Source organism: Acomys russatus, chromosome 6 (genome assembly GCF_903995435.1).
Source record: "Acomys russatus chromosome 6, mAcoRus1.1, whole genome shotgun sequence".
NCBI classification, from domain to species: domain Eukaryota; kingdom Metazoa; phylum Chordata; class Mammalia; order Rodentia; family Muridae; genus Acomys; species Acomys russatus.
Genome location: NC_067142.1, coordinates 33,575,850 through 33,598,431, shown reverse-complemented (window position 1 = coordinate 33,598,431; position 22,582 = coordinate 33,575,850). Strand labels below are relative to the sequence as shown.

The 22,582-nt window shown below is 49.2% G+C and overlaps 1 protein-coding gene across 2 annotated transcripts; it reads right to left on the bottom strand.

Annotated features, from left to right (window-relative positions):
• Window positions 1–389: 389 nt before the first annotated feature.
• Window positions 390–2,536, bottom strand: Myog (myogenin). Of its 2 annotated transcripts, none has more exons than XM_051147442.1 (3): window positions 1,955–2,536; window positions 1,278–1,362; window positions 390–752 (listed from the first exon to the last, which is right to left on the bottom strand). In XM_051147442.1, exons 1-3 carry the CDS (start codon window positions 2,498–2,500, stop codon window positions 631–633), a joined length of 753 nt encoding a protein of 250 aa, XP_051003399.1. In that variant the 5' UTR covers window positions 2,501–2,536; the 3' UTR covers window positions 390–630. The 2 variants fall into 2 exon arrangements, with proteins under 2 accessions (XP_051003399.1, XP_051003400.1); XM_051147443.1 differs by having other exon boundaries at window positions 1,278–1,359.
• Window positions 2,537–22,582: the final 20,046 nt, after the last annotated feature.

The window sequence follows — 22,582 nt, the reverse complement described above, 5'->3', positions numbered from 1 at the left end:
AGAAGTCACCCCAAGGGCCCCCACCCCTTTCCCTGCCTGTCCCTGGCAACATAAGCACAGGAGACCTTGGTCAGATGGCAGCTTTACAAACAACACACAAAACAATAAACAATACACAAACCACTGGGAGGTCCCCAGTACCCACTGCAAATGCTTTCCCCACCCCCCCTACCCCCATTTTCCCTTAACTCAGGGCAGGCCCAGCCCAGCCACTGACACCAGGGGGAGACATGTGCGCACTTGTCCAGGTCAGGGCACTGTCTCCGCCCCTCAAACTGTCTCTCATTTGGGGGTGTGTGTGGAATAAGAGGCATATTATGATTAAAAAAAAAAAAAAAAAGGAAGCTCCTGAGTGTGCCCCATTGGGGGACATCAACAAGAGGGCTCTTTGAACTCCGTCTTTCTCTCCTTGGAAGTGGATGCTCCTTGCTATAAGGAGCCATTTAAGTGAGGGCATCCATTCCCTTGCTGGGCTGGGTGTTAGCCTTCTATGAATGGGGAGTGGGTAGTCTGGCCTGTGGCAGCCCCAGAGCTGTAGGACAACTCCACTTAAAAGGCCCCTGTTGCAGAACTGGTGGCCTTGGACACCAACTTGGGGGCTCACATGGACACCCAGCCTGGGAGACCATCTCAGTTGGGCATGGTTTCATCTGGGAAGGCAACAGACATATCCTCCACTGTGATGCTGTCCACGATGGAGGTCAGGGAGTGCAGGTTGTGCGCATCTGTAGGGTCGGCTGCGAGCAGATGATCTGTAAGGAAAAGGTAGGGAATGCTTCCTGGGCAAGGGGTTTGGGACCCTTGAGATGACACAGGACAAAGACTCACGAGCTGTGTAGTGCCCCACTCTCCAGCCACTAGCACTCCCCATACTGTGTGTGTGTGTGTGTGTGTGTACTTGTGTGCTGCCTCTAACACAGTTAGGTTTTGGAAGTGGCTCCCCCAAGGCAAAGCCAGGATAGTGTATCCTAGGGAACTGGGCCCGGTTTTGCAACATTGACTCAGCAATTCCCAGGGACCCCTGGGGCAGGGACAGGCTCTTCTCCCTGAGGTCGGACACCAGCTGGGAAGCTGCTGGAAGCTCTGAGTACTCCTTTCCTTAGCTGGTCAATTCTACAGGGAGACACAGGGTCTCCAGCCCACCCGTTGGGGGCCTCAGGTTCCTGGAAAAGCCGCAGAAAAGGTTGGGACACGGAATAAGGTCAGGGAACAGCCTAGCCTGGTTAGGGACTAAGGGATTTGAGCCTTGTTGTTAACTAGGGTCAAGATTCACTTACCTCCTGGGTTGGGACCGAACTCCAGTGCACTGCCCCACTCTGGGCTGCAGGAGGCACTGTGGGAGCTGCATTCACTGGGCACCTGCTTGCAAGACAAAACCAAAGTCCAAGGTCAAGTCTACTACCATTCTCAGGTGTACCTTTCTGCCTGCTTTACAAGGTAAGTTATCTACAGTGTTACCACAGACACTCTGCTTCTAGGTCTTTCCTGCCTGCTAGGGTGAGCATTTTGCCTTGGGGGCCATAAGAGTGGTAAGCCAGAGTACTTTATTATAGTGGTCCCAGAGCAGGCCAGCAGGGATTCTAATGTGTTTCGTCAGCTCAAATATGAAGATTGTGGACTTACATGGGACAAAGCAGGTTTCTTTGGCCTCTCGGCCTGGCCTTTTCTCACCTTCACCTAGGCTCACCTGCGAGCTTGCTGCAGGTTTGGTTTTGGGCCTCTTCTGCTCTCTTGTGCCAGTCCACCCCCACCCCATCTGTATTTACCACCCACTGCCTTTGTCTGGTCTGGACACAGTATGAGCACAGAAGGTTGCTGGACAGCCTAGCTGACAAGCAATGGGGTCCCGGGATCCCCAGGGCTCTGCTTTGCACCTGTTCCAGTTCTGGTGGCCGAGGCTGACCAGGCACCTCCCTCTGGCCCTATCCCTGGGACTGGCGCACCAGCCACTTACCACGGGCTGGGGCCCACCCCCGCCTCGGTAGCGGAGATCTCGCTCCTCCTGGTTGAGGGAGCTGAGCAAGGCCTGTAGGCGCTCAATGTACTGGATGGCACTGCGCAGGATCTCCACCTTAGGCAGCCGCTGGTTAGGGTTGAGGAGGGTGCTCCTCTTCAGTGCCTCGAAGGCCTCATTCACTTTCTTGAGCCTGCGCTTCTCCCTCAGCGTGGCTGCCCTCCGCCGGTCCACAGACACAGACTTCCTCTTACACACCTTACACGCCCACGGCAGGCACTGGCCTGGACAGTGCTCAGGGGTCCCCAGTCCCTTTTCTTCCAGGGGCCCTCGGGCTTCAGGGCTTAAGCTGAGCTCAGTCCGCTCATAGCCCGGTTGCTCGAAGCCCTGGAGGTGGACAGGAAGGTAGTTTTCCCCATCATAGAAGTGGGGCTCCTGGTAGAAATAGGGGGATGTCTCATACAGCTCCATCGGGTCGGAAAAGACTTGTTCCTGCCACTGGCCCCCAAGCTCCTGCAGCCCCTCACGCCAACTGCTGGGTGCCATTTAAACCTTCCCTGCTGGCATGGGCCCAGAGATAAATATAGCCAACGCCACAGAAACCTGAGCCCCCCCTAAGCTGTTGCTGCACATCAAGACGTTTACAGTGGATTACATGTGATTCTCCTTCCCTCTCCTTTTGCCCCCACCCCACCCTGCCAGCCTGCCCCTGGCCCAGGCGGCTCCTGTGCACGGGTCGGGAGGCCGTCGGCTGTAATTTGATTAGTTTTCATTTCTTCACAGCCCCTGTGGGGCAGGGAAGGTGGGGGTGGGTGCATTCCCCCTCTCATCTGCTCCTTTCAATTACTCCCTACCCGGGCCGCCTGCCTGATCTCCTCCATGGTCTAAGGCAGCTGGTGGACAAGGCAAGAGGCCACAAGAACCGGGTTGTCTTGCATTGGAAGGGGTTTTCAGAGTCCGTCTATCTGCTCAGCAGCACCTTAAACCATACTGTCAGTCCCATGAAATCCCGAAAGACCCACCCCACAACAGGACCACTCGAAATTTGGTGTATGTCTGTGTGTGTGTGTGTGTGTGTGTGTGTGTGTGTGTGTGTGTGTGTTTGTGCCCCTAGGGTTTATGGAGGCAAAAGACAGAAACTCAGCAAGGCTAATGGATTCAAGTTCTGGGTTTCCATAGCACCTTTGACTTTATATGTTCTCTTAGGTCTTACATAGTTGGGGTTAGATTGAGGCAAGAGGACATGAGGACTTCTAAGTAAGGGGGGGGGCAAGTGTCAAGGGGAAGTCAGTGTCGAGCGAGGATTAGAACTCACAGACTCTACATTGCCATCTTCTCCCCCAGTCAAGAGCTACTCATTCCTCTGTCTCCTTTCTTGGTCACTCTTAGGCATCTCTCCTGTGCTTTCCCCCTCAGTGACGTCTCCTGCCCTGCTTGGACACTAGAGCCATCTTGACTCCGTTCTGCAGATGGGATGATAAAGAGAATAGTCTTTTATATTGCTTGTGTCCATCCTGGGCCATCAGGTTGGCTTCTTCTATCCCTCCCTGCCTGAGCCATCACCTTTGTATGCACCATACAACTCTAGAACGCCAGGGTGGGAAGGGGCCAGCCCCATTTAATCTTGGGCTCCATCGGTCAGTAGTTACAGAGGCATTGGTGGGCAGGGAGGACCAGTGCTCAGAGCAGTGTGCGGGTCCCTGGCCACGTTTTCTCCCAATCTCTGATTCCTGACTCCCTTTTCTGTGGATGTCACATGACCTGTAGCTTCAAGAATTCTGGCTTTCGAGGCACAAAATTTTACCCATGGGTCAGGATTTCCCCCAGAACCCTGCAGCCTAAGTGTGGTCCGTCCTGCTATCCTCAATTTCCAGTGGAGGGGAAGATGACACATTATGACTATCAGTCAGGACAATATGTATGTGATGGTGTCTCAGGGGGGACTCACTTGCTAGTGGAGGTGAGCTCTGTGTGTGGTTTGAAGGGCTGGGTTTTTCTTCTCCCTTAAGCCACAGGGAAGAGCCATGAAAATACTGTTGCCCTTTGACGGAGAAAACAGATGTCAGGGGTGGGGGTGGGCGACACCGACAAGCTGAGCAATAAAAGAGCCCCAAGCAAACTGGGACACAGTGAGGCTTCGACTCAGTTCTTGACTTCACATGTGGCATACAAAGTACAGTACAGCATTGTGGGTCCTAAGCCTGGCCAGAGAATAATCACATTCAACACACTGCCCACTGCCCCTACACGAAGAAAGAAACAACTGAAAATTTACCTTGCTTCAATTTATACTCTAGTCCTGTTAGCCCCAAAAAGAGAGGAATGTCACATCTTTTGTCCTTGTGGGACCCAGTCCAACTTACCCCTAGACAATCTGTCTTCCTCTTCTGAAGTGGGTGCAGGAAGGACTTGCTCCTAGATGCCTTGTAGGACCCTTCTGCCCAGCAGGTGATCCTGAGCCCTGAGCAGAGACCGCTCCATTACAAAGCTGTTAATGCTGGAGCCAATGAGATGGCTGAAAGCTGGGTGGGCAAGGTGGCACGTACCTTTACTTCTGTACTTGGAGAGGCCAAACAGGAGGATTGCCAGTCCCAGGATAGTTGGGAGACTCCGTCTCCAACAAAATAAAAACACAAAGCAAACTAGGACAACATGGCTCCATCACAGACAAACGACAGAGCTGCTGAAGGCTAAACCCCTGAGGAAGGCTGGGGAGGAGGCAAGCACTGGATCAGGTCTTGAGCAATCACCTGAACCGAGGACAGGACGAGGAAGGTGCAGTGGGTCGAGCAGTTTGTGTGGATCTCAGGGTCCTGGTGGCAGAGGGAGACTGAAAGCAGGTCTGTAAGGTTAAAAGGCCCAACTGGGCATGGAGGGACATGGAGACTGAGACAAAGAAGCCATGTTAGACCCTCCACTCCCAGTGACAGTAATTCACGGGTGAGATGATAAAAGGTCTGAACCATTGGCTCAGGGACAAGAGGGTGGATTTGACATGCACGTTTCAAGTTGGCAGCAGGTACCGTGTGTGTGTATGTATGTGTGTGTGTGTGTGTGTGTATGTGTGTATGTGTATGTGTGTGTATGTGTATGTATGTTAATGTATGTGTGTGTGTGTGTCCAATGAATACAAGACTTAGTCCTTGTCTCGCCACCTGTTCTTAGTCTCATGCTCCTTGAATCAGGTGTCTACAATGATCCTATTGGCCACAGGATCAGGATTGGAGAAGGGAACCCCCTCCTTTTTTTTTTTCTTTTTCTTTTTCTGAGACAGTATTTGGCTCTTTGTATAGTCCTGGCTGTCCTGGAACTCACTCTGTAGACCAGGCTGGCCTTGAACTCACAGAGATCCACCTGCCTCTGCCTCCTGGATGCTAGGATTAAAGTTGTGCACCACCGTTCCTGGCTCCCCTTCCCTCCCGTTCTTCCAATCAGGAAACTGTCAACTTGTACTGGGTACCAGGTGACACGAACTGGATGCCATCTGTCTACCACCCTGTGCTCACAGTGGTGTGATAATTGTGAACCCAAATTCACCCTACCAAGATAGAATGTGCTTTGTGACAAAAGAGAAGGCTGAGAGAGAGGCCAAGATTAACCCAGAGGAGAAACTGATGCTTTTTCTCCTTTCTCTGTTCAACCCCTACTCTGTGTTGGCCCCTGAGTGGGTATGAGGGCAGTGACTGGATGGAGCTCTGGTCTGCAGGAAACACTACTGGACGTTTGTCCCTGCCTAATGAAGGTGGGGATGGGAGTTGTGTGTCTGGGTTTCTGTGAATCCTTGTCCGTAGATGCCTTTAAGTATGTCTGAGTAGGAGCACTAAAGGTCATGCCAGGTCCAACTGAAGTCAAAGATGATGCTCTTGGGACTGAGGTGGTGGTGTCTTTCAAAATCCCAATGCAGGGGTGGGAGTGCTGGCCCATTAGACACCTTGTTCTCTCACCAACTTGTGAGGCATTCCTAGTCCTTGGTCTTCCTCCCCTGCACACCCCAGCACCCCATAAGCTGCCCTCTGATGGACGGGAACACATTGGTGCCAGGCACAGAGCAGCCTTTGTCCTCCACCATCAGTGGTGATCCATCAGCTCTGACGTGACAGCAGGGCGTCCAACCCTAATCCCTACCCCCTGCTGCATGGGCATACAGGGGGCCCCTGCCCCTACTGTAGCCTCCTCAGGCAGTCGTGCTTTCTCCAGAGGAAGCCCCTAGCCCCTGCAGAGGCTTCACACCCAGGCTGTTGGCCTCCCACCCTAACCCATCTCAACTTGACTTTGTCCATTTGCATGCTGGGCTGACCTCATTTGCATGGTAGCATTGGGTTTCAGAAATCCCCCGCCACCTGCTCCCTGTTCCTTCCCCTTCTGCTGCTCACCGCCATGGCTGTCTGGCCATCACCCCTTTCTAGTCCCTACAGATGGGCCAGCCTGGGCTGCTAGGTTGCTTGGTAAAATCAAGGCGGGTTTCTCATTCTAGAGTCTCATGTGCTGGGGAACAGAGTGAGAAGGGCTAGAGAGAAAAGCCTCCAGCTTCTCCAAACAGGCCCACCTTTTGTTTTCCCACGCAAGGTCTCTGAGAATTATGTATTGGCACTAAGTGGGGATTGGGTCTTGATAATATGTATATACTTCAGCGAGTCTGCGTAAATACAACATGCAAACCACGGTTTATGAGACAGTCGCTTTCTGGCAGGGTGTGAACAGATCACAGTGTCAGAGACAGTCAAAGCTGGAAGGCAGGTTGAGGATCGGCCGGCCCATCTTTCTTCTATACAGAAGGAAACAGAGCCTGAGAAAAGGGACTTGTTCAAGAGCGCTGAGGACTAGTGTTAGAGTAAGTAGCAGGGTGTCTCTCCTCGGAAGGCCTGAGCTTAGACCCTGGGGCTGAACCCCTCTCTCCCTCTGTGAAGTTGTAAGTGAGGGAGGGTGCAGCAGGTGGGTACACAGTCCTGTGGACTTTGGGAGAGTTCAGGGAGATCTTAAGGGAAGCTGTGCTGGAGAGAGGAAAATGAGAGCAGAGGCTGGTGCCTTGGGACAAGAGGTTTGGAGGCGGATGGGACCAGAGATTAGAGCTGGGGCGGGGAGAGACCTTGGCTTTTGGACCACATTGTTTCCATAAAGGCTAAGCATCAGGTAACCACTGGGAAATCCCATCCTTGCCTGGAATCCGGAGCCCAGAGCCAGGATCATCCTTCAGGAATCTTTGGCTTTGGGGTGGGGAAAGGGGCAGACCTGGAGGCGGAAGAGCTTGGGTCCCAGGAGGCTTGGGGTCAAGGGGAGGTGGCTGTTGGGGACAGAGCAGAGAGCTGGTGTTCAGAATAACTGGAACAGGGCTCAGTAGAACACATGGCAGTGTGAACCCAGGACCTGGCTCCTGTGGACCTTAGGGAATAAGGATGAGGATTGTGACTATGCCACACTCCCATCGCATGGACCCCTTTACCTCCTGGTTGGAGCAAAAGCTGTCAGGAATGGAAGGAGAGTGGATGGATAAGGAGATATGGTGCTGGCTTGTCCTCTTTCTGGTTCTCCATTTGCCCATCTGTAAACCAAGATCCTGGACCCAACGATTTGAGCAAATGGGCTTTCCCTCAACTCAATGAGTAGACTTGGAGGAAGTGCCAATGGGTGTATGAGAAATCATGTTGGTAAACCATGGTATGGTGTTCGCACTTGTTTAGCGCAGACTCTGGGAGCGAGGAGCCTCCCCACTCCACCTCAAACCCCATGTTGATTTCAAGTGTCCCTCAAAACTCCTTATCCTAGAGCAGGCTGACCCCTGGGTCTGCGGCAGTGAGCAAGGAGTCCAGCAAGTGACTGAGGGTGTTATAAACATTGTGCCCTTGAGAATGGCTAAAGGCAAACTGCTTCCAACAAGGGCCGCTGTTGTTTATCCCATGGTATAAAAATGCTCCAGTGGAGACAGGAGGCCAGAAACATCCACGGAGAGAATGTCCTGCTTGGCCCAAAAAATCTCTGTCGGGAACCTCAGCATGACTTTCTCCTGGACTCCACAACCATTTTGCTTCTTGTTACTTGTTCTTTTTCTTAAATTTTAATTTATTTACCTTTTATTTGATGGGCATCAGTGTTTCACCTGTATGCATGTCTATGAGCATCAGCTCTAAGAGCACAGATGGTCGTGAGCTGCTGGGATTTGAACCTGGGTCCTCTGGAAGAACACTCAGTACTCTTAACCACTGAGCCAGCTCACCAGCCTGCTGCCTCTTTTTTTTTTTTTTTTTTAAACTTTGGTTTGCAGCATACCTGATAACCTCTTTCTTTCAAAACTGGAAGTCTGGATACACAGACTGTTCTCTGAGTGGAACATGGACTTGGGGTAGAAAGGCGTTGTCTTTTTGTGGTTGCCGTTGTGGCACCGGGCACAGAAGTCAAGGCCTTGGCATACATGTTAGGCAAGTGCTCCACCACTGAGCTACACGCCCAACTAGAGGAATGTTCTACATGTTGTTGAAGCAGGTCTTGCCCTGAAGAGTGAACCCCTGGGTCTGAAAGGACAGGCCTCTTTAGGGTAGGTATACTGTCCCAAATTCACTTTTGCTCCTATGCTCAACCTCACTGTGGCTGTGGGGCGTGCGTTCTTCACCCTCCAACCCCCCCACCCTTGCCCTCCCTCGCCTCAGCCCCCTTGTTTGTCCCCCTTCCCTCTTGGCCACCCCTACATGACTTCAGAAGCCATAGCATGCCACCCCGCCCCCTTCCACTCCCCAAACTGCTTCTATTTCTGCCTCTTTGACAAGTTGTGACATATTTGGGAGCAGCTGCTGCCTGGGTGGAGATGTCTTTGCTTTCTCCTGGCTCTGTCCTCTGCCCTATCCCTCTGCGGACAACAACCCCTTCCCAGAATGCATCTTACATTATCTTCTTGGCAACCCAGACACTAGCTTTCTCTAGATGTCTTCAGGGCTGCCTAGGGCTCCAGTGTGATCCAAGGGCATCTTTGGCCCATGAAGTTGGCAGGGTAGAATCTTTTCTGTCAATTCCAGAGCTGTGTGGTTTGTGATAAATTTCTTCCACACTGGGCTTCACCCTCCCGTCTTTAAGATGGAGGCGGTGGCTATCGCTAATTTGTCCCTGTGAAGACTAAGAGAAATCTTCCATTACTCTTGTCTGCTCTGAGGATGTCTTTCTCTGCTGCCCTTTCTTCTGAGCTGATGGATATGCTAGAATCCACCACTACCATCCCTCAGCCGCGGCTCTTCACTAGCCTTCCCTTCCTCCTCACGTTTCTACAAAGAGCAGATAACGTGTCCTCACCTCCTGTTTGCTTGCCTGCTCACTGGCCTCTACCAACCCGGCCTGGGTCATTTCCCTTCCCAGCCTGAGCAGAGACCCTCGGCAGATGGCGGCTCGAGACTCGATCTGCACCTCATTGCACTGCTCGGTGGCGTCCGCCCCTGTAACCCTCCATCTTTGGCTCTCCTCGTCTTATCTCTTGCTCTCTTCTTTCCTGACACTTCTGTCGTCTTCTTGCTCTTCCTCCAGCCACTTTCTAGGAGAATCACTGTATTCTTGTTCTTTCCTGTTGTGTCTCTTGGCAGTCATCTCTCACCGGGACTTCAGAGACCACACCTGTGACTGTGAGTTGCTCCTAACTGTGACAGGCTGATGACCCCCCTCCACACACACACTCCTCTGCTCCATCACTTCCTTATCCTAACTGTGACAGGCTGGTGACCCCCCACCTCCTCTGCTCCATCACTTCCTTATCCTAACTGTGACAGGCTGGTGACCCCCCCCCACTCCTCTGCTCCATCACTTCCTTATCCTAACTGTGACAGGCTGGTGACCCCCCCCCCACTCCTCTGCTCCATCACTTCCTTATCCTAACTGTGACAGGCTGGTGACTCCCCCCCCCCCACTCCTCTGCTCCATCACTTCCTTATCCTAACTGTGACAGGCTGGTGACTCCCCCCCCCCCCCCTACTCCTCTGCTCCATCACTTCCTTATCCTAACTGTGACAGGCTGGTGACCCCCCCCCCCCCCACTCCTCTGCTCCATCACTTCCTTATCCTGTGACAGGCTGGTGACTCCCCTCCCCCACTCCTTTGCTCCATCACTTCCTTAATCCTAACTGTGACAGGCTGGTGACCCTTCCCCACTCCTCTGCTCCCATCACTTCCTTATCCTAACTGTGACAGGCTGGTGACCCCCCCCCCCCCCGCCACTCCTCTGCTCCCATCACTTCCTTGAGTCACAGATGAACACATGGTTTTGGCACTAGCTTTCTCACAGGCTCCTAAAGTTAAACATTTGCTCCACTCCACTTTTACCTTTATTGTTGACTGAGGCCACTGTTCACCAATAATCTCTCTTCACTTTTAAATCCACCCACATTCAATAAGCTCCATCCTAGCAGTTCCTTGATTCACGTAGGACCAAGAACCGACTTCCACTAACCAGAATGAGAAGATTCACTGAAAATATGGACGTTTGGCAGAGATCACAGCGGGATATGCCTTAGTAATAAAGTAAAGGCTACTCCACATCTGCCTTCCAAAGGTGTAAAAGCAAGCCTGGATGTAGCTTCCTGATAAAGCACTAGCATGCATAAGGCCCTGGGTTTGACGCCGGACGCACTAAAACGTCACAAAACAAGCCTCAAAGGCTCCATCATTGCTTGCAAAATAATGTCTAGTACTTTTTAAAGCAGTGTAGCAAAGTCTAACAGTCAGAAAGAAGTGTGAGGTTCTCAATGATGGTCATTCTATCAACACTAGTTGACAGCAGGGTCAAGAGTGGCTCAGTTGTGAAGAGCACTTTCTACTTTTTTCTTTTCTTTTCTTTTGGTTTTTTTGAAACAGGGTTTCTCTGTGTAGCCTTGGCTGTCCTGGACTTGCATTGTAGACCAGGCTGGCCTCTATCTAACTCAAGGGTTCCACCGGCCTCTGCCTCCTGAGTGCTGGGATTAAAGGTGTGTGCTGAGGACACGGGATTCGCTCCCAGCTCCCACACAGCAGCTCACAACACCCTCTTCTGGTGACTGTGGGCATTGCAGGGGTGTGTATGGTGGGTATACAGACAAGCCAGCAAAACATGCACACACGTGAAACTAGAATAAAAAGCAGTCGAAGCCAATCGTGGTGGCGCACGCCTTTAATCCCAGCACTCGGGAGGCAGAGGCAGGCGGATCACTGTGAGTTCGAGGCCAGCCTGGTCTACAAAGCAAGTCTAAGACAGCCAAGGCTACACAGAGAAACCTTGTCTCGAAAAACAAACAAACAAACAAACAAACAAAAAAGCAGTCGACAACAAAGAAGCAAGGGGGAAAATGTGATTTCCCCCACCCCAGAAGAAGAATAAATTCATTCAAATCAGGCCTCTTAAAATAGCTGTTATAAATAATGTTACAAATATGCTTGATATACTTGATGATTATATTTATAGAGCATGAGCTCAGTGAACAGACGGGTCTGGAGGCTGACTTTGAAAGCAGAGGTCCAGGATGGCAAATTCCCATGGGCTTCCTCTTTCTCATTGTATTATAAAATGGCTGCCTTTATGCTGCTGTGGCTTGTCCTTGGTGTGTTCGTGGACTCCCATCCCTCCCTCCCTCCCTCCCTCCCTCCTCCTTTTCTCCTTCTTCACTGTCTATACATAGTCCATGCTGGCCTTGAACTCTTGGTTTTCTTGCCTCAGGCTCTTCTGTGTGATGGGGTTACACACGTGTGCCACTACATCTGGCTGGTGTCTTTCCCACTAATCCCATTGGACCAGGCCCACTCTCATTAAGCTAATTGTGTCTCAAAGGCCCCATCTCTATACTGGGGTTAAGTAGTCAACTTGAATGGGAGTGGGGCATATGTAGTCACTCAATGATAGATTAATATATGGCTAGACACTGCTAAAGAAGGATTTACTGAAAAGGACCACAAAGCAGAGGAAGCTGTATAAAATGAAACAGAAAAAAAAAAAAAAAAAAAAGTTAAAGAACCAAACCAAACCAAAAAAAGAGCTTCAGTGTTCTATGGGAAATACCATACCAAATAGATTTACATATATGTAACCAAGTCCCAGAAAGAGGAAGAAAAAAATGAAAAATTTAAAGTTGATAAAAATGGGGCTGGAGAGATGGCTCAGAGGTTAAGAGCACTGACTGCTCTTCCAGAGGTCCTGAGTTCAGTTCCAAGCAACCACATGGTGGCTCACAACCATCTGTAATGTGATCTGATGTCCTCTTCTGGCCTGCAGGTGTACATGCAGGCAGAGCACTGTATACATAATAATAAATAAATCTTTAAAGTTGATTTTAAAAATGACAGATTTATATAATATCTAAAGCATTCAATTAACCCCTGAAAGGATAAATACAAAGGAAACCATGCTGAAACATATCACAACCAAATTGCTAAACATCAGTGATTAAGAGAAAAGTATGAACACCTGGAGAAATGAAGGTGTGTCTTATATGGAGGAATACAAATGATTAATGTCTGCCAACTTCTCACTCACTGCTGGGAAGGCCAGAAGAAGTAGAAATTTTTAAAAAGCTGAAAGAAGAGAAAACGAGTCAAATTCTGTCTACAGTGAAAATAGCTTTTGAGGGTGGTGATGGAATAAAGACTTTTTCAGCCAAGAGAAGTTGCCAGGGTTTGTCACCAACAGATCTTTACTACATGAAATGTCACAGGGAATTTCCTGAGAAGAAGAAATTGATTTCTTTAAAAAGTAGAGACTTAAATATACCCAAAGGAAATGAAGAACAACCAAAGTGGTAGATATGAGTAAATAAATAATAAAAAAGGCTATTACTTTGACTCTAAAATTCACTTAAAAATATAGTTACATATTTAAAACAAAATAATAATGATGCATTAAGGGGTTTATTACACACACACCCACATATAAAATAACAATAGTACAAAAAATAGAAGGTGGGAAATGGAGGTATGCTATGGTTGTATTTCTCTGTTATATAGGCAGTGGTAACAAATGAGGGTAGACTGTGACGAGTTAAAGATGCCTGTTGCTAACACGAGAGCAGCTACACAAAAGCAGAACGTACACAGCTAAGGAGCCCGTGCTGAGGATGCACAGGGATGATTAAAATACTTCACCTAGAATAGGAAGAGGAGGAGAGATGAGACAAGTTAAAAAAAAAAAAAAAACAGCGCGTGAGATGGTAGGCTTAACCCAACCTCCTGTGTAAATGCACACATATGAAGAGGGTGGATTTGAAAGAGCAGGCTCCCGCTTTGGGCTGTCCATAAGAGACTATGGTAAATATGTAGATGGGATGAGAGGAAGAGGACGGGGGAATACATAAAATGAAAACACCATTCGGAAGTGAGAGCGGGAGAGCTGTGGCTTTGTTAGTATCAGGTAAAAGGTGACTTGAGGATGAAGGGTTCCAGCCGGCAGGGTGTTATTGGTTGACTGTGAAATGTCCCCAGCGGTGGTTCTTTGAACTGGTTTGCTGCAGGCCACTGGGGTGGGCCGCCTTGAGGGCATAGCCTTACTCTGTTTCTGGTCCCCTTTCTGTCTGTCCCCTAATCCTTGAGGATGTGCAGAGCCTTGCTTCACCACCACGCAGCCCTCTCAAGCACGAGGGACTGACGTCTCTTGAGACACGAGCCAAAATGAAGCCTTCCGCCATTAAGTTGCTCCTACCTGGCCAACAGTAACAGGAATACACTATCCCCAATACACCAGGGATAAAGAGGCACATTATGTAATGATAAAGGGGCCCACTTATCAATAGGATGTGATGGTTCTGTGTCCAATATGCCTTTAATGTCCATGAAACAAAAACCGAAAGGAGGGCTGGAGAGATGGCTCAGTGGTTAAGAGCACTGACTGCTCTTCCAGAGGTCCTGAGTTCAATTCTCAGCAACCACATGGTGGCTCACAACCATCCACAATGAGATCTGGTGCCATCTTCTGGCATGCAGGTGTACATGCAGGCAGAACACTGTATACATAATAAATAAAGAAATAAATATTAAAAAAAAAAAAAAAAAGGAAAGGAAAGGAAATACAGACAGATACAGACATAAGCAGATTTCAGTACCCCTCCAAGATTTGATGGAGCAAGTAGCTGAAGCAAGTGTGGAAACAGAGGGCTTAGCTAGCCCTGCCCATTTTATCAACTGATATTTGAAGGATATCCCACCCAACAGTAACAGAATACTACCCCCCCCCAAATGCACACTGAACACTCTTCAAGATCATACGCTGGGCCCCAAAACAGGTCTCGGTAAATTTTAAATATTCATAACAATGAAACTATGTCCTGGCCACAATAGGGTGAAATAGAGTTGTGTTAAACTGATGACTCCAGGCAGGGTGACCCTTGTGGTCTACATAGGAGCAGAAACTCAAATTTGTGTCAAGCTAGAGCTCAGCTAGAGGTTACTCTGATGCCACCCTTAGCTAGCTAGTGCCCTGGAGAGGATGCCCACGGGAGCTGCAGTGAGTTCTGGATCCCAATAACTGATGTGTGGGCACCAGGTCCCCAGCTGCCATCTCATCTCAGGTCTGTACTCCAGTGGCTCTCCCCAAGGAAGGAAAGGCTCCTAGTGTGTGTGTGTGTGTGTGTGTGTGTGTGTATGTGTGTGTATGTGTGTGTGTGTATGTGTGTGTATGTATGTGTGTGTGTGTGTGTGTATGTGTGTGTGTATGTGTGTATGTGTGTGTATGTATGTGTGCATGGGTGTGTGTATGTGTGTGTGTGTATGTGTGTGTGTGTGTATGTGTGTGTGTGTGTGTATGTGTGTCTTGGGTGCTCCCCACAGTGAGTGCCCATGTTTGTTCAGTTCCCACGTGCTGTCTCACTGACTTTCTTAGATGTTCCTTCCAACCTCCTCTCTGTCGTCTTGGCCGTCCTCCTGGGGTCTTGCCCACTGCCTCTGTTCCTGGCTGGCCACTCCCAGCTCAACAGGCTTGCTCTTCCAGACAGAGTCTCAAGACCCTAATTCCAGGAACTGAGCTCCGAGAAAGACCTGAGACACCAGACAACTCAAGCGGTCCTGGTTACCCGGACTCCACCAGGAGCCAGAGGGTCTGCCCACTGGCCAACCCTGTCTAGCGCCTCCACTTTTCTTTATTTCACTTGAGAGACTCTTGAGCACATTGCTTGGGCTGAAATAATAAGCATGCCCCACCCTTCTGGGCTAGTTTCCTCATTAGTGGGTCCAAATTCTCCTGCCCTGGCCTCTGTCAGATGGGACAGTCCTAAAGACACTAGTAGCTCTTGTCAGCCTTGGAACTTTCTGGTGAGAGGGAGGGACCATGCTTCCCCTAAAGAGTGGATTTCCTGACGGCAGGGCATATGTCTCCTCAACTACACAGGCACTGCCTCTCTCATTGGGCCCTGAATTATCTTGCTTGGCACTTCCTGGGGACCAGAGTAGAGTGCCACCTTTGAGCAGCTCCGCACAAGCCATAGAGCTGCTCCAGGGGCTGTTCTTCTGCGGGAACGGGTAAAAGGAAGCGCTCTCCCATGATCCTTTTGGCCACTCACATCTAACTCCTGTGCAGAAGACAGGGCATGCTGAGTGGCACGGGCACAGCGAAGCTGGATCCCACGGAGCCCTGGCTCCACCACTTGCTAGCCGAGTGACTTTTTCTTTTTTTTTAAATTTAATATCTTGGAATCCTGTTTCATCACAGGCCAAACGCTAAACCAGAGAACCTGTTTCTCTGGGGTATCCTGTGCTCTGTGAATGCAGGCTGGATGGAAGAAATCATATTTATTTCCTTTCTCTGGGGGAATTTGGGAGTGGTCTAACTAGCCTCTGATAAATCCTAGTGTCCGTGGGTGGGACAGGTCAGCAACATGACATTTAGTTCATTCTCAGCATTTAATCCACCCCAGGCACACACTTAAATACGTTCCCAAAATGGAACCCTTGGTAATGCATTCCTGAGCTCTGGTCATGAGAAAATCTCATCCAGCGTCACCGTCACCCCCGTGGCAAGTGGCAGGCATGTCTTTCCTTTGACTCTTCGGTAGCTGGAATGGGCAATGTGTCATAATTCATGGGTCTGGATTTCAGATCTAGCTCTGCTGTCAACCCCCCTGTGTGACCTTGCGAGTTGGAGGCTGATATTATTGAGTCTTACTGCTTGCTGGCTGCCAAGTTGAACGTCCCTCAAACATCACCTCACTCACATCTCACAATGTATCTGTGGGGCAGATGCCAGGCTCCCCCTTTTACAAAGGAGAAAGCTAAGGATCAGAGCGGTTTAGACACTTGCACCAAGTCACACAGCTACCGAGGACTGCATGGAGAGCTCCCTGACGCTACAGCCTCTTTCCATGGCATGGTGGGATTCTCCAGGGTCCACAGTTTCCTGGTCTGTGTATTGAGAAGCTTGTAGTCAGTGTTCTAGACGGTTCTTGCACTAGGCTTATGGAAAGCAAAGATCTCTGGAAATCTCTGCTCAGCTTCTTGGCTCAGGCTCCTTACACTTCCCCAGTCTTCCCTTTGTCTCTCCTAGTCCCTCTCTGCCACCCTTTCCAGTGAGTCGGTGTGAGACCAAATGTTTCTCTGGAGTCTGGGCAGTCCATCTGCTGCGTTCCCTGCATAGCTGGCTGTGGGAACGCTGCGTTCCACCCTCCTGACTCTGAGGTCTGGAGTGTTTTCCCCAAGCCTCCTTGCTTGTCTGCATTCCCTTCCATAGGAGACTTAGGTGGCCGGTGGCAAGGCCTGCTGGCCTCTGAGAGCAGATGGCCTCCTGGTATTTCGGGTAGAGTGTGGGTGTGGGCGTGGGCGTGTGACCGTACTTGCTTCCTAGGCTTGCAGAAGGCGCTCACACACAGATGCTACACTCACACTCCTGATCTCTCCACAGACCTGACTTCATCTCCTTGGCCTAGCTTTGGCATCCTTAGCCTGTGAATTGCCGACCTTCCAACACTTTCCGAGTCCTGGTCGGCTTGCCATGTTCCTGCACTGTCCACAGACTGCTGGAAGGGGCTGCTTCTCTCTTGGCTAGGAAGGCACTCACACTTCCTGGTGCAAGGGGTTTCTGGAAGTCTTAAACACAGAGTTGACTGCATTTGCCTCCTGGTGTCACATGACAGGAGCTGGGAAGTCAGGGACAATACCCTGGGCATGCATGGGGGTAGGGGACACTGACAATGTGACATCTTCCCTTGTCATCACCAACAGTTATATCATCATTTTGGGCTTTCCTGTTTACTGGACATGAGGGCAGATGCTTTAGACACATTGGCTGGTTCCCACAGTGAATCTGCGAGTTAGGTTTCATTACTATTTTCAGACTGAGAGTCACGGCTTGGAGGTTTGCTAATGGTGCTAATGGGAGATTGAATCCATGCTTCAGCCCAGCCTGGCCAGTGGTTCCCAACCTGTGGGTCGCGACCGCTCTGGGGGCTGTCAAATGACCCTTTTACAGGGTCACCTAAGACCATTGGAAAGGACAGATGTTTACATTACAATTCATAACAGTAGCAAAATTACAGTTATGGCGTAGCAATGAAAATAATTTTGTGGTTAAGGGGTCAGCACAAAACGAGGAACTGTATTAAAGGGTCAAAGCATTAGGAAGGCCGAGAACCACTGCTCTGGACAATGCCAGTCCTCCTCATTAAGGTGTTCGGCTTCCAGCCTTGGACAATCTTGGTCACCGGCTTATCTTCAGGGTGCATATGCTGTAGGCACTCTGCAAGTGCACACTGTGGATATTTACTAATTAGCCGAGCTCAGCGATGGAGTCTATAGCATTAACACCCGTCCCACTTCCCGGTAGCCTCTGGCTCTCGATCTTAGTCAGTTCCTGCCTTTTGGACCTTGGTGGTACTCACCAAGTAGAAAAACTGAGGATGTCATTCAGAGGGTCACAGAACAGTAGACTAAGAGGGTCAGGGACCAGTGCCTTGGTCATTAGGGGGAGATGCCACCTCAAAAGGGGGTAAACTGATTTCTTTGTTCAGAGACAGATAGTTTTCCAGAGTAGTGAATCTCTGAACATTCCTCCCTCCACGAGAGGAGGAGTCTGGTGCCAGAGCCTGCGGCCCCAGTGGTGGATGTAGAACTTATGGAACCTCACTCCCTGCCCCCATCCTATCCTGAGCATGGCCTGGAGCAGATGGCGTCTCCTGCCCTGCTCTTGTTTGCCTTGGCTCTTGCTGGCTGTCTCCCCAAGGCTTGGCTCCTGGCCTTGGAGGTTGATAGCCAACCTCTGGCCTTTGACACCTGGAGTTACCCTCCATCCCACACTTGTTAAGCACGGTGAAATCATAGATGCATAAATCATCAGAGCCAGAAGACATCTTAAACCAACTGTCTCGTTTTAACAAGGAGAAACTGAGAACTGGTTAGGGAGTGCCTTGCCTAAGGCGACAGATGGTAGAGTGTGGTGAGCCATATTGGTCTTCAGCAGTTGGCCTGCCTTGTCCTTAAGAGCCAGGACATGCTCAAGCCTTCCACAAGTAATTACATTGCCTTTACCTGGATGATGCTTGTACATGATCTCTCCCTCTCTCTCTCTCTCTCTCTCCCTCTCTCTCTCTCCTCTCTCTATCTCTCTCTCTCTCCCCTCTCTCTCCCTCCCTCTCTCTCTCTCCCTCTCTCTCTCTCTCTCTCTCCTCTCTCTCTCTCTCTCTCTCTCTCCCTCTCTCTCTCTCTCTCTCCTTTCTGTACCTTTCTAAGAGTCAGATCTTTGTCCCCACCCCACTCTAATTAAAGCTTATCCAATTAAACAGCAGAGGATCTTGCCTCTGTTAGGTGCCAAGAAGCAAATGGGACATGGTGGAAGATATCCAGGCCCTTGGCTGCCTCTCCATCCCATACAGAGCAGGCAGAGAACCTCATGCTTACAGCCATGAGGCCCTGCTTTGGTTATTCACTCCCATCAGGGCCGGTTTTTTTTTTTTTTTTTTGGAAGCAAGGATAATGAGGCACTTGGCTTGGTGCCTGGCATACCACTAGCTAATAGAATGTTAACCATTATTTATTATTGGCGCAATTATAACTATCCCTGAAGGTAGTGGTTCTCTGCAGGACTTTCCAGCCTGGAGGACTGACCTCGGGCTCTATGACAGTTCCCATGTGCTCTCCACCCCACATCCCTGCCACCACCTCTACAACACACACACAGGGAAACCCTTGCCTCCTAGGGGTCCTGTGGGGGGCCTCAGCCCTACCCTGGACCCAAACCTCTTGCACTTCACAGATCTCTCTCTGTCTCTGAACCGCCAATAGTCAGACCTAAAGCAAACTGTTCCTAGATCCCTGCCGCCATCCGTCCTCCTCTTAGTCTGTGCCTGGCAGGATTTTTATTTTTCTCTGCTTTAAGATGGAAAGCTCTTGCTCGCACCGCTTTCTGTGCGCAGACGTTTCATCACAGCAGATGTGGAGAAACTCTCCCGGGAACACTTCTCCGGGAAGGAAGTGCCCATTTAAAGAAATTGCACAGAAAAGTGATGTGTGTCGCCCCCCCCCCCAGCCCATGGCTGGCAGGGTGGCAGCTGCAAGGTAGGTGGAATGTGCCCAGAAAAACGCGAGGGTCTGTGAGACAAGGACCACACACAGCAAAGGGCCCAGAAACTGGCTTCCTGAGCCCCTAAAACCAAGTGACTCCTCCATCTTATGGGAGGGGAGGTAAAAATCTTTGGGCTCTTTCTGCCCCATCACTCCACCCACTAAGCAAGGGTAGCCTTAAGCAGTCCTGTGTGCTTTGGTCCCTCTCAACCTGTCAAAGGGACAGTTAGTTGGTGTGAATAGCTGAAGGCTGAGGACTGAATGTGTTACCTACCCTTCAAATCCACATGCTGTGATGGTATTTAGGGGCAAAGCTGGAGAGCAATCAGAGTTACATAAGATTACAGAGGGTGAGTCCTTTATGATGAGATTAGTGCCCTAATAAGTAGGGACACTAGGGGGCTTGCTCTCTCTGCATGTGCTGTGCAGACAACAGCAAGCAAAGCAGTTCCCAAGCCTTCCCATGACCTCAGTGTCCAGGCACAATGACGTCCAGTTCCAGGCTGCAGCACTATGAGAAAAATAATTTCTGTTGCTTAAGCTTCCTGGTCACTGGTATTTTGTTATGGCAGTCTGAGATGACTAATAACTCTAGAAATCAAATAGTCAGGTCAGACAAGTAGTCTGTGTTCCTAGTATGCTATCGGGGGCTTCCTGGGCACAGTGCTGATGACTGTAGCTATTCCATTAGTGACGCCTATGGTGGAGGCTGCGATGCTCTTGTTCCACGTTGAGCCACTCAAACAGAAACCACACATGTTTAAAAGTTTAACTAAAAAGAAAAGGATATTTGTAAGTCAGAGTACACAAAACAACAAGTCAAGAATAACCGCGGTCTAACTAAACTTCTTCCTTGGTATTACCAGGTACCCAAGAGAAACAATTTCTACAGGGAAAGAGGGATGTAAGGTCAGGTTTCCATCCATGAGATGGAGAAGGCGTGGCAGGTGCAGCTTATATGGTGGTGGATGGGAGGCAGAGGAGAACAGCAACAGCATAGACTCAGGAAACATATAGCCCCCAAGGGTGCACCCCCAATGATGGGCTCCCTCCAAAGAGGTCCCACTCCCTACTTTCTAATAGCATAGCCAGAGTCTGGACCCATTGATGACCTAAACCATCTCGCCAGTGTTCTCAGGATCTAATCACCTGTGGAGATGCCCCCATGGATACAGCCAGAGATGTGCTCTACTGGTCTCCTAGGCATTGCTCAGTCAAGTAGACACTCAAGATGGACCATCACAGGTCACAGTAGGGGCTATGAGTCAGTTTGAGAAAGGGTCCAGAACTGTTGCTTTTGAACGATTCTCTCCCTGTCCTCTCTGTGAGTTGAGGTGACTCAGTTAATTTTGTGCTTATGATTCTTTTATAAGATTGCCCCATTTTTATCTCCAAATGGCGTATTTTTCAGTTGATGTGTTTCTAAATAATTTATTATGGAAATCAAAGCGTGTTTTCTCTTATGACTAGCATTTTTCATCTGTGCTGTGTGTTACAATTGTTTTCTTTTCTATATTATGGGATGAATCCTGTCAAGGGAATGACCCCACAGTTACTGAGTTTTGTAGGGTTTTTTTTTCCAGTTTTGGAATATAGGACACTGTGTTTTAGTGAGTATTCAGTTTCAGGCTGCCTGATTTTCTGTGTGGACGAATTATCTAGGATATCTGTGTTGGAGTAGACTCTGTAGACATTGTTGCCTGGAGTGACTACCAATTTAGAATGCGTACTTTTTATGTGTGCATGTGTGTGGTGTATCAAAGTACGTACACACACATGCACCTACACCCACGCCTGGAAGCTGGAGATGACATTAGATGTCTTTCTTTATCCTTCTTTGTCTTATTCTGGAGCTGCTGGGTCTCTCACCAGTTTTGATCAAGTCTGGTGGTCAGCAAGCATCCTTTTGTTTCCACCCATACCAGCTTTGGGGGTTATAGATGTGTGCAGCCATGTCTGACTTTTTAGGGGTGATGGGGATCCAAACTCAAGTTCTTACTCACCTGCTGAGGCATCTTCCAGTCCCAACGACCCTATTGGTAGTGATTTTGTCAGACTACATTTCGATTTGTTGTTGCTTCTTTGAGGCAGGGTTGTTGAAGAATTATTGATATTTAATATTGATTCATAGGATTATTAATACAGTGGCTATTCCTTAACCCACTATTATATAAATAAATCACACAGACACCTGTTAGAATTTTAGTATGCCTTAAACATTGGGACTGGGCAGACCTCAACCCCCGAAGCTATCTTGTCTATCTCCCAGCCCCAGCCTTAGATCTTCGCTGTTGTTACTTATCCAAAGGGAATAAGGTAACTTCTTGGCTGAATGTTCTAGCCAAGCTTTTGCTTGGATGCTCATTGGTCATAGAGATTTTTCTGTGAAATCCATTTTAAAGTATTTTGTTTAGTTTTATTGGTTTGAACTTTCTGCCACTGTACGAAAGACCTAAGATAACGAAACTTAAGTGGAGGAAAGTGTCATTTTGGCTCTGTGTACTAGTTTGCTTTCTATAGTTGTGATGAAACACCATGTCCAAAGGCATCATTGGGAAGGAAGAGTTCATTGGCTTACATATCCCATTTCTACACGAGTCTGCAAGTTTTAGTAGTTCCCATACACAGTATTTGGAAACATTATGTTAACAGTCAAGATTTTCCTTTTACATTTTTATCCCATTTTTTCCTTCTTTGATTAAAAGAAATGTTTGTTTTCTTTTAAGAATTAGTGTGTACATGTGAGTGTGTGCGTCTGGCCAGAAGAGGGCATTAGGTGCCCTCCCCATCCCTCTCTGCCTAGTGCTTTGAGGCAGGATCTCTCCCTGAGTCTGAGGCTCCCATTTTCTCCACACTGGTCCTTATGGTTATACAGCAAGTGTTCTTATTGTCTGAGTGTTCTTATCTGTTTCTTTATTTCTTTTTCTTTTAGACAAGGTCTTATTATGTAACCCTGCTGGCCGAGGGCTCACTATGTAGGTCAGGCTGGCCTAGAACTCCACAAAAATCTACCTGCCTCTGCTCCCCAAGTGCTGAAATTAAAGGCACATGCCACATTTCATTACTTTTTGGTTTTACCCATTTTAATTTTGTATTCCTTTATTGCACTGCTTCTGGCTCTCGTGTTATGCCTGGTCTCAGAGGAGAAATCTTTGTATA